The sequence below is a fragment of the Centroberyx gerrardi genome, chromosome 14, assembly GCF_048128805.1.
Source record: "Centroberyx gerrardi isolate f3 chromosome 14, fCenGer3.hap1.cur.20231027, whole genome shotgun sequence".
Lineage (NCBI taxonomy): Eukaryota > Metazoa > Chordata > Actinopteri > Beryciformes > Berycidae > Centroberyx > Centroberyx gerrardi.
The window spans coordinates 11,814,666-11,830,264 of record NC_136010.1 but is presented as its reverse complement, the minus strand read 5'-3'; the positions used below and the strand labels follow the sequence as shown (position 1 = coordinate 11,830,264).

Here is a 15,599-nt window from a genome sequence, read left to right as displayed (position 1 = left end):
GAAAACGCTTTTACTTTTTAATTTTTTTTTAGTTTGGCATGGAATAATTTGAACAGAGCTGTTAGTTCATAGCAGTGGACGGATTCTGGTGGCATGGTGTGGTGAAATCGAAACCTCAGTATAGAGATATAGGGGTTACACTGTGCATCATGTTTGAATGCCGATAATCAATTAGAAATATACATGACTGTGCAGCTGCACTGCCTATAGCCTCGCCAGGCTGTAGCGAGTCTCTTTTTGTTAGAGAAGCCCCATCCAAAGCGTTCACTGTGCGGGACTGAGGGTGATTGAACGGACAATCGCACCGGGCCGTTTGAGGGGTTCGGATGAGGTGGTTGATCGGTTTGTTTGGTTTTAGAAATTTAGCCAACTTTTCCTGTATTCCTTTCTAACAGCAGTGCCATCGGGCATTGCTCAGGAGATGGCGATGAGGTTGTTCTACCTGGGATTTATACTCTGCTTGGAGATCATATCTCCTGCCGGAGCAATCGAAGGTAAGACCTTGTGTTATCTTGCATTGTGATAGTGAGGGAGCATGACCACTTTCTGCAAAGCATCTGTGTACAGGCCTACATTCACCAGAGTTGGAGCCAGCACAGCAAATAGGTTGTCTCCATAACACAGTATGCCAGACCAGGCTTCTCTGAGGGAGAGATCGATCGCGAAAAAAGCCTTTAATCAGAGAAAGTGCCGCACAAACAAGCACTGCGCTGATTATTTCAGCCTAAAATGTGTCTGCGTTTCCACAATGCTCATTTTTGACCAGACAGAATAGGCCTGCGAGGATGGCAGGCAGTGAGCTTATTCACACTTGGAATATTCAGCAGGTAAAAAGGCAATCGCAACATTTGAATTAACGGCCCATTTCCACAAAACGACATCATCTCTAACTGACTGCGACAAAACGGCAATATCCCCGCTCTATTATCCAAGAAAAGCACAATTCCCCATGTATATTTTGTGTATGGCCACAGTTCGATGCTGAGCACACCATTCAAACGAAATAGCCTACTGGTTTTGTTGTTCAAAAATCTGAGCAGCAAGCTTAAGTTTCGGATCAAACCTGTGGAAGCCACTGGTCGGATCAGTTTTCGTGTTTGTTTTGAGTTACTTTGGGCATATGAAAACAACAGTTGTGTTGCTTGTAAAGGTAACGTTAGTCTTAATGGCGCGGCTTGTCCCGACGTGCAGCGTCGGTAGCTGAAAATCAGAATTTATCAAACGGGCCCCAGTGACAGCCAGGTACTCTCTGATAGGGAAATTAATTGATAGTCGTGCAATTACCCTCTTCAAGTGTCAGACGCAAATGGGGCTCCTTAATCCCTGATAATAATAATGAGATATTCTAAAGAGCATCCTTCCTCCTCTAACTATGCTGACCTGTTGAGCGAATAGCTTGCTTTTTTTCTTTTCTTTTTTTTTGAACACTTGGAGAGAATGACGAAAATACTAAATAAATTCATTAGCAATTTTTGTCACAAGCCAGATTTACCATATTCATTTACGTTTGTACTTAAATGAACACCATTTTCAATTGGGTTTGCTTATAATGGATAATCTAAACCACCATGCTCTTTTGTAGGCCTACAGTACATTTTGAATTGTACATATTGTCATAGTTCTGGACTAAAAAAAAAAATCCAAAATGTTTGTGATGTGTCACAGACTAAGTCGAGACTTAGTGTGGATGTCCTCTGTCCTCCAGTTGTTGCCTTGGCTCTATGGATAGATACAGTATTTGGAGCAGAAATCTGACAGTTCCTTCCACACTCATAATCCATGTTTGCTTTTGAGCCAAAGTGAAAAGTAACACATTAATACCATCATTGAGCCACCGAAGCGGCTGACATTATCAGTGCTTTTTTAAAAATCTTTCTTTTTTTGTTATTTTCCTTGTCTGGTTCGAAAGACTTTGCGGTATCTAAGCTTCCCAGAATTTGATGTAGGCTATTCGGAGTGAAAGGAATAGCTGAGGTTACAGGAGTCAGCAAGCTCCTCCCACCTCCTCCATAAGTATGTAACATCTGGACACAGGAAGACCATTAATCCAACGTGGATGTGACTGCAGGGGGGAGGGACCAGCTGAAGGGGTGGGGGTGGGGTGGGGGGTGACGAGGGTGGGTGAAACTAAATAAACTTCACCAACTGAGAATCAGTTCTGGAGGCTCTCCCTGAGATTGACACATGGGGTTACATCATGGATAACTACTGGTGGAAATGATATGTGTCTTATGTCCTGGCTGAGTGTTGATCCGCCAGCTTCCAATGGCTGTGCTGGTCTAAAAGGGTGGAAATGGTCAAGTGAGCGGACTCAAACCCCAAGGTCAGCTGCTTGAGCTGGATTTGTCTGGATCACCGCTGGGCCACAGCATGAACTTGGGATTGAGAAAGGATTGGAGAGAGACCAAGGTCAGAATGCCGTACCATGCTCCAGGAAAGTCCATAGTAGATAGTTTAGCCCTTTATTTCTACTGATCTTTGGCATTGGTTTCTGTTTATTATTTCGGCACTTAAAGATGTGATCCTTTAGACCGAAAAAATCCAGTACCATGACCTGATACCCAACAAGTATCCAGTTGTTATGACATTTGACAATCAGTGCATCCAGGATAATATGAGGGAATATGAATAAACATATGAAGAGCTTCATTCCAAATTAGGTATCCACAATTTGAAATGATGCTTGCTCCTAACGAACGAATGGTGGCATGAAATTAAAGAAGATTATGGGTTACTATTCAAGTTATAAGTCATGTTAAGACCTTTGCTGAAAAAAATCGCTGTATTTTTCAGGATAGAATTATCTGTGTTTTTCAAATAGTGACTGAATTTCAGGCCTCAAAAACAATCAAAATGGCTATATGTATAAAATATAAAAGTGAAAGCTTTTATATTTAAGTCTAATATTAGCATATCCATACTACGTTACCTTATGACCACTGAGCTGACACACAGGACCACAACAGGCTTTAGAAGCAGCAGAATCCTTTCGGTGAAATGCGGAGATGTGGGTCAGAGGCTAAAGAGGTTGAATTCCTGAGGAGCCTACACTCTGTTTGCCTGACCTTTTAATGGGGACCTGGCTTTACCTTTTCCTCAGAACTATCACTGGAAACATCTGCTGGAAAAATTCAGCATCCTTCATACAAATTCAACAGATAATAGAACTTGGATTGCTCCATCCAGCTTTCCCACTTGGGGGGAAAGGTTATTGTAGGACTGTACTGCTGAAGCTGTCTGCTGTCGACTGCACTCCATCAGGTGACACAGATATCCCCCCCCCCCCCCCCAAATGGTTTTCTACAATGAGTTTTCTGACATGGGGAAAAAAAAAACCCTAAGATAAACATGAATAAAATATTTGGAATGAAATATAGCTGAAATGTCCTACTTTTTATGCAGTGGGTTACGGACATGTCTCAGTTTTCAGAAGCATTCTTTGGCTTCAGAGTGAAATTTTAGTGCAAGCTTCTGGACCGCTGTTTTGCATTTTTGTCTTAACCTATAGGGAAAAAAGATGTAAGATGATAATAGCAGGCAGTGGGATTCTTGATCGTAGCTGCAGAAGATCCCTTTTTCACCCTCCCTCTTCCTGCACTGCATTGTAGATTCAAGTCTGACTAGAAGCTAAAACCAGATTAACATAAATGTCTTCAGTGTTGTTCCGCACATATGAAGGCGTAAGACCACAGATGAAAGAGTGTTTGTTGATTGTGAATAGCAGGGGTGTACTGTAATTGGTGTTTTCTGCTAGCTACATCACTATTTACCCTATTTAGCTCCTAAGACCCAAAAAGGAGCGGATTGGCTTATTGAACAAAAATAGGGAGTGTGGGTGTGTGTTAATGCAGCGCTGTAAGATGCCTTGGGTTTCTGCAGGTGATAAAATCTGCGGTTCTTTCTCTCTCTCTGGTAGAATGATGGCTGCCTAAATCATTTCCTGCCAGTTATATGATGTTGGCTCGTTCAACTTGAGTTCGTTTGCGCGTGCTACACATGAAAGCATAAACCCCAAACACATCTTCATCTTGGGACATGGAGAATATATCTGTTTTCCATGCATTTCATAGGGAGAGTAAACAGAGTTGTTCAAATGTTGCAACGGGTTGCAACGTTTGCCTGACACCTGGCACAGCTGTGTGAATACTGGCTTTGTGACTTCTGTTTTACTTCTACATCACTGATGGTGAACTCCTCACCTGATGCCTCAGGCTGACCACCAAGCCTGTCGGGTCTCTAGTGACTTTCAGCTGCTTTTCCTCGTGTGTCAGTCTCGGTTCCACCACCAGCTCACGCCTTCCCCACGCCTGTACCTCAGATGTTGCCAGGCTGGCTTTGTGCTTGACTGGAGAATCGATTGAACACAAGGCCCCTCGGTGGCTTTCACACCTGGCCAGACGAGAGGATCTGATGTATGGAGATAAGATTCCAATTTCATGGACTGCTGCCATGTGTCAAACCTGTCAGCTTTTATCAAATCCACAGTCATTGCCCTCAGTCATTGGAAGGCGGCTTTACATGTAACACACACATTTATTCACTCATGTCAGTAACTGTTTCATGGCAAACATATGGGCAGAATTCAGTATATTCTAGTGTTAGTTCTCTACCTGAGGCATGAATAACTGATATTGAATGAAAATCAACATTGCATTTATTAGACTTCTGCATGCATGTATAGCGTACCAGACAACATTATCAATCATTTTCAATAAGGTTGTATCTTAATGCACTATAATGCACATTTAGGAACTAGACTGTTTCTTATTCTTGCCAATAGGGCAAACATCTACATCTACATCCCTCTAAATCTGCTGATGTCACTAAGAGACTGTAGGATTTTTATTAGGTCCTTGTTGAATTGTGCATGTCTGAAATGCCACTGGTAGTTATCTAAATAGTCCATCTGAGGTCCATTTAGTAAAATGAGTCTTACGACACAACATTGCGTGACAAACACTGTTCAAAAAGACACACCAATGGATGCAATCTTGAATAATCATTCAAAACGATCAGTCAACACATAAATCTAACCAACTTTATTTCTTAGCTAATTTCAGTTGTCATGTGTAAACTTCAGTAATACTCAAAACTACATTATAACCTGCTACCCCAAACTCATCTTGCATGTTGGTTAACTTCAAAACGACAACTCAAAACCAACACAAAATAAAACCAATTGAAATGATTGACAAACACTCATGCGATATAGGACGTTTTGTGGTCAGCGAAAAAAAGCGCCTAAGTAAATTTAAACAAACCTTGCCAGTGTACAAAACTTATAGTAGGCCTACCTCATCAAAAGCAGCATCATGAAATAAGCTGGCCCCATCCCGCAAAACAAACAATAAATAACTCCTCACCTAGGTAAATGTTGATACAACAAAATAATACATTATATATTTATCATGAACACCTTAAAGAATTAGAAAAAATACATAAAAACTTTAGTAAAACTTTAAGAAAATTCTAAGAAGAAAATAAGTAAAATACGCTATGCTATTCAAAACAATCAGAAGCTCAAACTTAAAACCTCCTCATATCTTCTCACCTAATGTGAATCAGTTATTAAAAACGTAATTAGTAAGATTGACCCCCGCAACTGCTAAAGCACACTTTATCATCACACATCTACACACTTTCTATGGAACTTATTTACAGTAATTGGTACATTTCAATTCCATTTTAATAAATTACATTATCATGACATTTTGTTGTTCTCTAGTATGCCCAAACTATCAGTCTCAGCACTCAGCAGTCATGATGTTATCCAACATCTTTCTATCCCAAACCCGTTGTTGTCTCAGTAAGTGGTGTTGTGTTGCTAAAAGATTAGAGGTGTTGTCTGTATCCATGACTGTCACAGAAAATCACATACACTTGTTACATTGTTTGTCAAGACGCTTACCGTTGGCAAACATGTAACTAGCGCTAAGCTAGTTGTCACTTGTTAAAAATGAAATATCTCACATTTCATGTGTTTATATTTGAAAGTGACATATCTTTTATCTATTTGTAAACCCTGAGTTTGAAGTTCCTCCTCCAATTCCTGCAAACCCTGAATTTGAAGTTCCTCCTTCAGTTACTGTATAAAGTCTTTACTGCCTGTGACCAGTCACCAGTTGGATGTACTCTGTGCTTCTCTTCAACAATACTATCAAGACTGAAGGGTGTGTGTAGTATTTGACTTGAACTGTGGTTGCCAAGCTAAGATAAGACTCAAGTAACCTCAGAGAGAGAGTTCCCTTTCCATTATGAAATTCTGCTATTTGTGGGGCAGTTGTTAAAACATTGTTGAGAAAAGTACTTTATGTATTCTCATTTAATATACAAAACTGCTCATCAGTGTTACTATAAGCAAGTGGTAAATCATCCTGATGAGAATGCACTGCTGGGACTCTAGTGTCCGCTGCCTTATTAGACGGTCTAAAGAACATTCATGTGAAGTAAGACCTTTTGTGTTTCACAAAGTGAAGATCTAGGGCTTCACCATTGAACAAAGAGGTCATCTGTTAAGATGTGAAGTGGATGACAACTCATTTGTGTATTGTTTATGATTCATTCCTGGCAATTATTGAGCCACACACATTCCTCCCTCCTGCCTCTTTTAGAGTGAGTCTAATGAGGGATTCATAGAGATCCGCTCTCATTAAATCACATAAACATTTCATCCTTAAACTAAAATAAATCTTCTTGTTTAGTGGCATACTGTATTCATACCTTATTCTTACAGTTTTAGTTTTTTTCTGTGAGGTTCAGAGGACAGAAGCAAGCCAGAGAGGATTTACAGCCATCTCAGTTTGCAATGAATGCCTCAATTTATGTGGTCCAGCCTTCATTTTGTGGCTCCCATATTCTGTTTTCATAACAGCTGAATCTGGGTTGACTTTTCCTCTATGGGTGCACAGAGCTGTGCTATGCTGAGACTACAGAGTGGGTGTAGAGGAACTCTCCTTAGTCAGTCCGTGAGCGTATTTACATTTATCTTTCTGTCCATCAATCTCACTCGCTCAATCTGCTTCTTTCTGTGTCTTTATTGTGTCCGTGGCTGCGGCCTGTGACGTCCTGCAGAGCCTCATCGGGTTACCTCCGAGGTCAACGCTGCACCCCTTTGTTGTGCCGTGACACAAAAAGGCTTTTGGGGCGTGAGGGAGGCTACTAACACAAAGTTCAACTGTTGTTTATGCATGTTCAACCTCTTTGAAAATGACTGTTGAGGATTATAACTTGAATAGCCTATGGATATTGTGTGTGCACAGTAAGCCGGTTAAGTGCGCCAGTACTGGGCAGTGGCTTGGCTTGCACAAAGCTAAGTGGTTGTTTCCATTGGATGGGCACTGCACAGTGCTGCCATTGAAGAAGTTGATTCAACGGCCACAGCAGTGGCCAGGCCAGGACGCAGCATTGGACATTGGCTTATATTGTGCATGTCAAGTGTTTAGCTACTGTTTTTGATGTTTGAGCTTATGACACTCTTTTCCACTCTCGCATATGGGAATACTTTGGGCTTTCTACCCTGTTATACTGTAGAATTCCCCGTTTCACATCTAAAGTGCTCTGACTCTGTGGTTCAAAAAAAGTCCTTCCATCTGAATAATTAATGCACCACAAAAATCCAGGAATAACAACGAGTTCCTCTGCCCTCATTCTCTTCCCCGTGGTCCTTGTTTGGTTTTAATTGTTACTTACAAAGCACAGATTCTTGCTTTGAAATCTCGCTAAACTGAGCACAGAGAAATCACTTCAAACTTGACCTCAGGGGTCTAATTACATACTGTGGTCGGTTTGCTTTTTTTTCAGTGGATGAAACACTCTGGAAGACCCGAGTTCCACAATGGAGGACCGGGCAGGGGAGAAGTGATGGGTGATGAGAAACAGCCCTGGTTTTACTCTCGAGCAATAGTTCTTTCCACCTTCCTGTCACCCCGTCGTACACACCAAGACCCAGAGTCCCATTTATTTATTCAAGTCATTTCAGATTCCCATTTGTACTCTTATCTTTTAACAGCATTTAATAGAATCCATGCTCTATTGCTCGGCCTGGAAATTATTCACAAGGGGATGGGATTGGTTGAACACTACGATGAGCTCAGTGTTAGAGGCATGCTTGTGAAACAAAAGTAGTTTTCACATTTCAATTTGCTTGCCGAACATTTCAGCTGAGTCAATGTTCTATATGGGTTCGGAGGACAGTCATTTATGTTAAACAAAGGCAAACTTGTAACATGGAATAGTTATGACAGCCAGATAGAGATGCTCTTTGTGTAGGTAAAACCCTTTAAATCGGGGGCAGCATGAAGTCGCTGTTCTCATACACTTTGCATATATATGGATGCCAGTCCCCCCGGCAAAGGGAAACAAACACATTTCCCCTGATTTCCAAACCAAAGCCATTAGGTTTCTTCAAAATCTAGCTGCTCTTCTTTAAAAGAGTGTCTTTTTGAGGCGAAGCTATACACATGAAATCAATTAGAAGGTGCTGGAATGTGCTGCGTGGGTCTGGAGTTGATTTGTAGAGCAGCGATGGCCATATTGAGAGAGACAGTTTGGGGGGAAAAGTGGGTCAGTGTTGCGTCCCAGCTGGTGATGGTGTCTGGAGGCCTCCATCACTTGGCTGGTGATGAAGAATTGGTGACACAACACTACTCACTCACCATCCCATCCTGTCCCATCCCACAGGGTTTCCGTGGGCCTTGAAGATTCTTGAATGTTTGCGGATTGGATAAAAATAAAATAAGGGCATATATGTTTTTTGAAAAAGAACGGATGACTTTGAAAGTACTTTTTCATTTGCTGCTCGGAGGTGCCGCGCTGTGTGTGTGCGTTTGTTCATTCGTGTGTAATGCTTTTTGCAATGCACAGTGCTTAGGGGAATTACAGTATGCACTGTTTATGCGGCACAGAGTCCCAGAGCCCTGCATGAGGGAAATGCAGTGTGCGCTCGTACACCAGGCAGTACGGTAGGAGTCTAACAAGAATCAGCCAACTGCAGGCTGCTGCACTGTGCATCCACATACCACAAAGTAGCTTGGTGATTTCAACAACACTGTGCTACCACAGCAATTTGATGTTAACAAGTGGAGTTTTTAAAGTCAGTGTAGTGTCACTCACTCCAGTCATGCATCCCCAAGATAACAAGAACACTTCTTAAAATACAGCAATCAGATTAATCAATATGTGTCAGCTCTCTAGTCCTCTCTCCATCTTGGCATCAACACTTAACACCCCGAGGAAAACACTGTGATGGCTGTTTTCGTTGATATAGCAGCAGTGTTCAGTTTTAAAATTAATGATTTCACCTTGATTTCTTGACTTAACAAGATCATGACTAAAAAATGAGGCCTCTGCGATATCTAATTTTGACCAATGTCATGTCTTACCCCAAAACACGGCTTTTTTAAGTCCTTGAATTTCACCAAACAAGACCTTGCAAGTCCTTGCATTTGATGTCCAGGTGAGTGTGGGAACCCTGATCCCACGTCTCATAGACAAATATTCTGGACTTTTTTTTTTTTTTTACAGAGGGCCGGCCTGCAAGCATTCCTCAGGTTCCAGTTGCCTCAGCATTCATATTTAATGCCTTTACACTATCACTCTCCCCTAAAGGTATTTTAAATGAAATACTCTGCCAGTACTACATGCAGCAACTTCATCAAAGAGTGACAGGAACAGGCATTTTGATGTTGCTGAAAATCCCTGCGGAAGAGAGCCGGCTTAAAAACATCCTCAGTGTTTTCTACAAGTGAAGTAAAGATTCGGGGAGATGGGGTTCGGAAATAAAACCACGGCTTCCTGTGGAGCCTTTATAGGTTTTCATCACTGATTAATGGGGGAAAATTAGAAACTCTTGAGGGTTTGAACTAAGACCATGGAAGTTAGTTTCAGGTTCTGATCTCATCTTCATCACTAATTAGATGTGTTTTTTGCTCTAATAGATACCCAAAGGATGGTTGTTTATCTCAGGATATCTTAAAGTGGAGAAGGCAGTTTTTCACGCTCGAGTACTCCGATAAACCTCACTGATCTTTCTTTTAAAAGGTTGATCATAAGCAACAGAAGGTGACATTATTCCATTTTAAAAACGCAGTATTCTTGCTGTTTTGTGGATGAAAAGATTTGAAATGTGGAGGGATTCCTGCCGTTTAGTCATAGCAGTGTGATCAAGTTGCTATTCAGCTTTTGCGGGAAGTACTTAAGTTGGAATGGCAGTACCAGGAGGGAACTCTGTTGGAGACGAAGACATTGGGCTCATAGGGGTTGTAAGTAGAATTTGTACCCTGATTTAATGGGATTGGTGTGTGCTGCTGGGCCTATCCCAGGAGACCAAATAAAGGCCTTCTTCATTCCCTTTTGTAGGTGAAATGGACTCAAATGGTTAACATCCCAGCCTGATTTGGACCCTCCAAAAATTGTCAGCATTTTGGCAGTAGCTTTGGAAAAAAAGCAACTTTGCAGACTGAATTAACAATTCACATCTCTGTTTGAGATATTTCAGTGGGCTTTGAAAGGGGACTGCTGAGGGGGGAAGGTTGCCAGTCCTTCCCCCAACCTCCAACCCCTCCTCAGCCACAACCTCCAATTAGGCTCAGAGGTTCTCCCCTCTGCGGTCACTACATGCTGGTGTGTAAAGCGATGATAAAATTAGAACCCACAATGTTTTATTTCCAGTTTTATGCCCACTCATAGGGAACAACTGGCTCAACCCAGCCGCTTCACACGGGGACCAGAGAGACCAAGGGAATGCCCACACATAGCAGCCTGTTGCAGGTTTCAATACTTTCACTCATTTCAGCTCATGGCTAGGTCAATGTGTGGCTGTTGGTGTGGCTGTGTTAGTTGTTTAGGCAGATTAAATGGCAACATACAAGCACAAGCAAATCCAGTGTGTTTACCGCCATACAAAATGTACCAGGACATTGGTAAGCTGAAAGGAAGCAAAACTAACAAGTTGGCCTCAGGCCATGGCTAGCCTCCCTCTCATTCCTTCACTCCCAGGGATTGGGTGTGTGCATGTCATCTAAATTGATTCAGTCACTGGCCTCTATCCATTCTTCTGCAGCTCCCTCTCTCTCCCTCATGTCTCTAATTTTACCCCCTGTCAGGGCCTTGCGAAGTTTAATATGGACTCTCCACTTTGGTGTCTCACGCTCTTGTACCAAACTGTGTTCAAACATTACCTTTTTGAATCGGCTGAATTCGCTTTGTAAGGCTCGCCCGTGCCATTGTGTGAAGAGAGGGACTGAGCAGTAGCTCTGCATTTTAAAATCCTGCTCTCTGTCTCTTAATCTCCTCAAATATCAAGGTGTTGTTAGTATAATAGGAATGCTGTGATCTGATCTCGGCAACCCTTCAGCTTCTAATTGTATTTATAAAAACATGACACTCATGAGTCATAGTGTTTGACTCACCCATACACTTTGACTGTCAGACGAAAAGGCTAGGGTCTAAATCCCTTAGTCTGACACTTTACAGGAACGTGACCGCAATGATACACTAGCCTCATGCTCTCTTGTGATTTCAGTCACATCCCAGCCCCCTTGCGGTGCTCACCCTCCCTTCCCCCAAACACCTCTCTGCCTGCCAAGTACGGAGGGAGGCAAGTCATCCAGGGCAAGAGAGGGCTCAGTCCCTGCAGAGAATCACAATGAGACCTTCGGCGCTGTCCTTTCCAGAACATTGCTGCACACTAGTACAGTAACAACACCCTCCTGGCTGAAAGAGCCCATATGGTCTTTTTCACAAAAAGTTTAACCACTGGTTTAAAAGGAAACGGTTCCCTTATATTTATTTGGCAACCCACCTTCATTCTCCCTTATGCTGAGAGAGAGTGTTTTCATACAGTATCTTATGACACAAGAATTTAATAATTGTTTTGCGGTTTGTACTACAATTTTAATTATTTTCAGTTTAATTTTAATTGGGCTATTTTAGAGCAAGAGATTATGTTATTAACAATCTTGAAATTGTACCCTCCGTTACCATTGCATACTAATTCTTTTAGTATTTTTCAGCAAATTGTTCACAAACTTAAGACAGTTTTTTCAAGAAGTAACAAACTCACTGTTGGCAGAAGTCGTAGATAGAAGTCCATTTGTCCAGCGCTTCTCTGACTGTGTTTCTCTGACTGTGTTTCTCTGAGTTAAAGCATGTCGGCAGTGCCAGACAGCCAATGGGTCATGAGCGTTACTGTGGTGCTGCTTCCCTGTGGTACACCTCAACAATCTCTGCTGACTTACTGCCCAGAACTACCAAGCCCGGCACTTTCCCATGGGTCAGACAGTGATTGAATGCCCAGTTATGTCTTTGCCCTGACACATGAAAGGGATTCTGTGGTAAAATTTGAAAAAAACACCTTAAGAGTAATAAAAAGCAGAAAGGGCTGAGATGTCTGTAAGAAGAGAGGAAACAACAAACAAACTGAAGTTAAAGAGGCCACTGTTGGTAGTAAACTTGTAGAGGAGTTTTTTTTTTCAGAACAGGCTGCCCCTGGGGCCTTTTGATACAAAAACATCGTTGTGAACTTGGGTTGACCCTTGCATGTTGCTTTGCCCTGCTGGGCTAAAATTTATCCTCCTTTGAGCTGGAAAATTCCAGTCCAGATCCTGGATAGGACAGACTGGTTGTTGAAAAGTCTTAAAAAAAAAAAAAAAAAAAAAAAAAAGGTAGTTTTGTAATGTATGAGCTAACAGTCACTTCGTTCACTGCTGTATTTTAGATGCGGCGTTAAAGAGCTGCATTCCTTTTGAATGGTATTTGTGTGTCAAAAGCAGTTCCAGTCACAATTGCTTTTCTTGATGACACATCATCTTTCGTCTGCTTTTTTCAGCTCCCAAGACCTGCAGCCCTAAGCAGTTTGTATGTAAGGACCAGGTGACCTGTATCTCCAAAGGCTGGCGCTGCGATGGGGAGAAGGACTGTCCAGATGGCTCAGACGAGTCACCAGATATCTGTAAGTATGCCTGAAATAAAACGAGCTAATAAAACTTGCTCTCAGCAGGCTCATGTCCTCGAGTCGCCTGTTCTTTTCAAGCTGTTGCTTTGGGGCGATGGGGGTTAGAACTGTTTTTACCAAACTTCCTTTCCCTCAGATTGCTGTTTTGCATTTCAGCTTTCTTTTTAACACTCAATGTTTTTTTTCTTGTTTTCTTTTTTGTCTTTATCTCTCTATCTCTTTATTCTTGATATTGATGCGGTATGTCATACCCTCAGACTCACTGTTCAGTTTGGCTTTAAAGAGACAATGGCACAATGTTCAGACAGTTTAATTTGGGCCTGAGTAAGTGGTTAGGTTATGCCCTTTCTCTGAAGGACGCAGGCTCACACTGTGTGCTGTGGCTGCTCTGCTGAATTATAGCTCTAATTATGCAGCCATGTTTAGTCTGGATGTTCAGGGATGTGTCTGCTCTTGTCTGAACTCTTGTGGGATCTCTGCAGTCCCTGAGAGTCTTGTCCCAGCCGCTCACATCTGCCAACCTCCTCCATCCTGCCATAGCATCCATAAACTCTCCCTGGTAAAAGCCTTTTCGCTCCGTTTATGTGGAGGCGCTAATGGCGATTTTAGTGTCTGCATGTGCCACACCTTACATCTGTCATGCCACAAGCATTCTCACAATAGTCTGGCACGCAGAGACAAGCAGCTGACACCCGGCATTAAGGGTCTTGTTATTGCGGGTGAAAACACCATTAAGTATTAGCACATGGGACCAGGGATTTGATATGTGTGAAATAGCTGAGGGTAACACATTTTGTTTGGATGCTGTGTTCATAGACACATAAAACATTAACTGTAGGTGTTGAAATGGAGAAAGTTACATTTATTTGGATTTCTCTCCCACAGGCGGGTCAAGCATTCTCCTCTACGCTCACAGTGTTTTGCTGGATCCCTCTTCTCTGTACAGATATCCAATGTTTGAAATGATTTGGTCTGAGGGTGAACTGTCAAACTTTCTCTGGTTCAGAGCTAAAATGTGTCGTTTGAAGATAAACAAAAAAAAGGCAGTTAAACAGCAAAGTTCTCTCCTCTGTTTACTCCCTCACTCTTCTGTGTGTTGACTTCTATTTATGAGTTTACACAAATTATAAGAGAGTTCACTGCTAAATTTACTCTTTATTTGTAAATTGTTCACAAATAATTCAAGCTGTGGCTACTCAATTTCTGCCTTTTTTCTACGAAGCAATTGAACTGAGTGAAATTTCCATAGCACTTATGTAATTTGGCGACACAGACAATGGTGTGATTCATCTTGTCCAAGAAAACTGCATGGAGAGCAGTGTTTCACCAGAACATCAAGATCTGTTCTGCTCAATTACCCGCTTCCCATGGGCTGTACTCTGGCTGTCGCTTTACCTTTAGTTAAGGCGCCGCTCCATTCATGTAAGCTTTCGAGGCAATCATAATAAATATCTGTTACTGCAATTTATGCACTTTTACTCTGTATAGCACAATATGTATGCAGTCTAACAAGCTCAGTCAAAGGCGAGGTGCCTTTTAAGTATCACAATGAAAGACAGAGCAGACTGTGATTTTATCCACAGTCCTTTAGTTGATCCGTCCATTAAATGTGAGTAGTGTTTGGAATGGAGGGCTGGAGATAAAGCTACAGACTGAATGGGCCCGAGCCAGAAATGGATGAGAGAGACAGGGGAGTTTGGAGGAGTATCCGTCTGAAGGTTATTAAAAACCCCGCTCTGACTCGGAGGAATGGAAAACCCTGCGTCTTTTTATCCTTGCTTTTCCATTCAGGGGGTTAAGCAGTTTGCAGGTCATCAGCCGCAGCTTCTCCCCTGCTGGAGAGCAGCAGCATGAGAGGCAGTCTGACCAGCGGGCTATAAACAAGGCTGCTCACAACAGGCTTGGTATGGAGATAGCAGATAATAAAGCAGGCCAAACCACTGAAATCTGGATCAATTGAAGAATTTCTCATAAACTTATACATTTACTGCCCTGTGTTGACATATTTATTTTTATTTTGAGAGTTCAAGGATCTGTTTGTTTGCCGGTTTTATCACCTGCAAAGGTTGAAAGTCGGCCACTTAGCCCGCAGTCCAGCTTTCTGTTTCGATTCTGGCTTCTTAAAGTCAGAAGATACAAACAAAATTCCCTGCTCTCTAGAGTTTTGTTTAGACATGCCCCCTGACCACAGTCTAGTTGTGTGTGTTAATGTTGATGGGAATCAGAGTGGTGCATGCTACTATAATTACAACATTATCTCCAGTTCAAGTTAATTACTAACCAGGGGCTTGGGCTCCAAAGTATGCTCAGCCAGATTTCACAAGGCAAAGACATTTTCCTCTTATTTTCTCTCCCTTTCTTCTCCTCCATTCTTCCTCTTCCTCCCCTGGCTGTTGGCTGTGACTCTACCTCAGTGCAGGATCGTCCTACAGTCTGGCCCTCCTGTAAATCAGAGATTTTAAGCTCCAACATGGAGCTTAGTTATTTCCTTAAGTAGGTCAATATATCATTTTAAAAGGGCACTTGTTGTGAAGAGTAAAAAATAAAAATAAACTGGAACTCACCCTTCCCACCTGTCTGCACCATGCCACTCATCTTCAACCTCAGGTCTTATGATGAAAGCCACAACCTACACACAACATCTAGT

The 15,599-nt window shown here is 42.1% G+C and overlaps 1 protein-coding gene across 1 annotated transcript in view; it reads left to right on the top strand.

Annotated features, from left to right (window-relative positions):
• The first annotated feature begins 363 nt into the window (after nt 1–363).
• Nucleotides 364–15,599, top strand: part of lrp1ab (low density lipoprotein receptor-related protein 1Ab) — a 90,457-nt gene continuing 75,221 nt past the window's right edge. The window contains exons 1-2 of the mRNA XM_078288221.1: nt 364–494; nt 12,827–12,949. Of these exons, the coding sequence (XP_078144347.1) occupies nt 422–494; nt 12,827–12,949 (196 nt within the window). The 5' untranslated portion in view covers nt 364–421. The remainder of the gene's footprint in view (nt 495–12,826; nt 12,950–15,599) is intronic.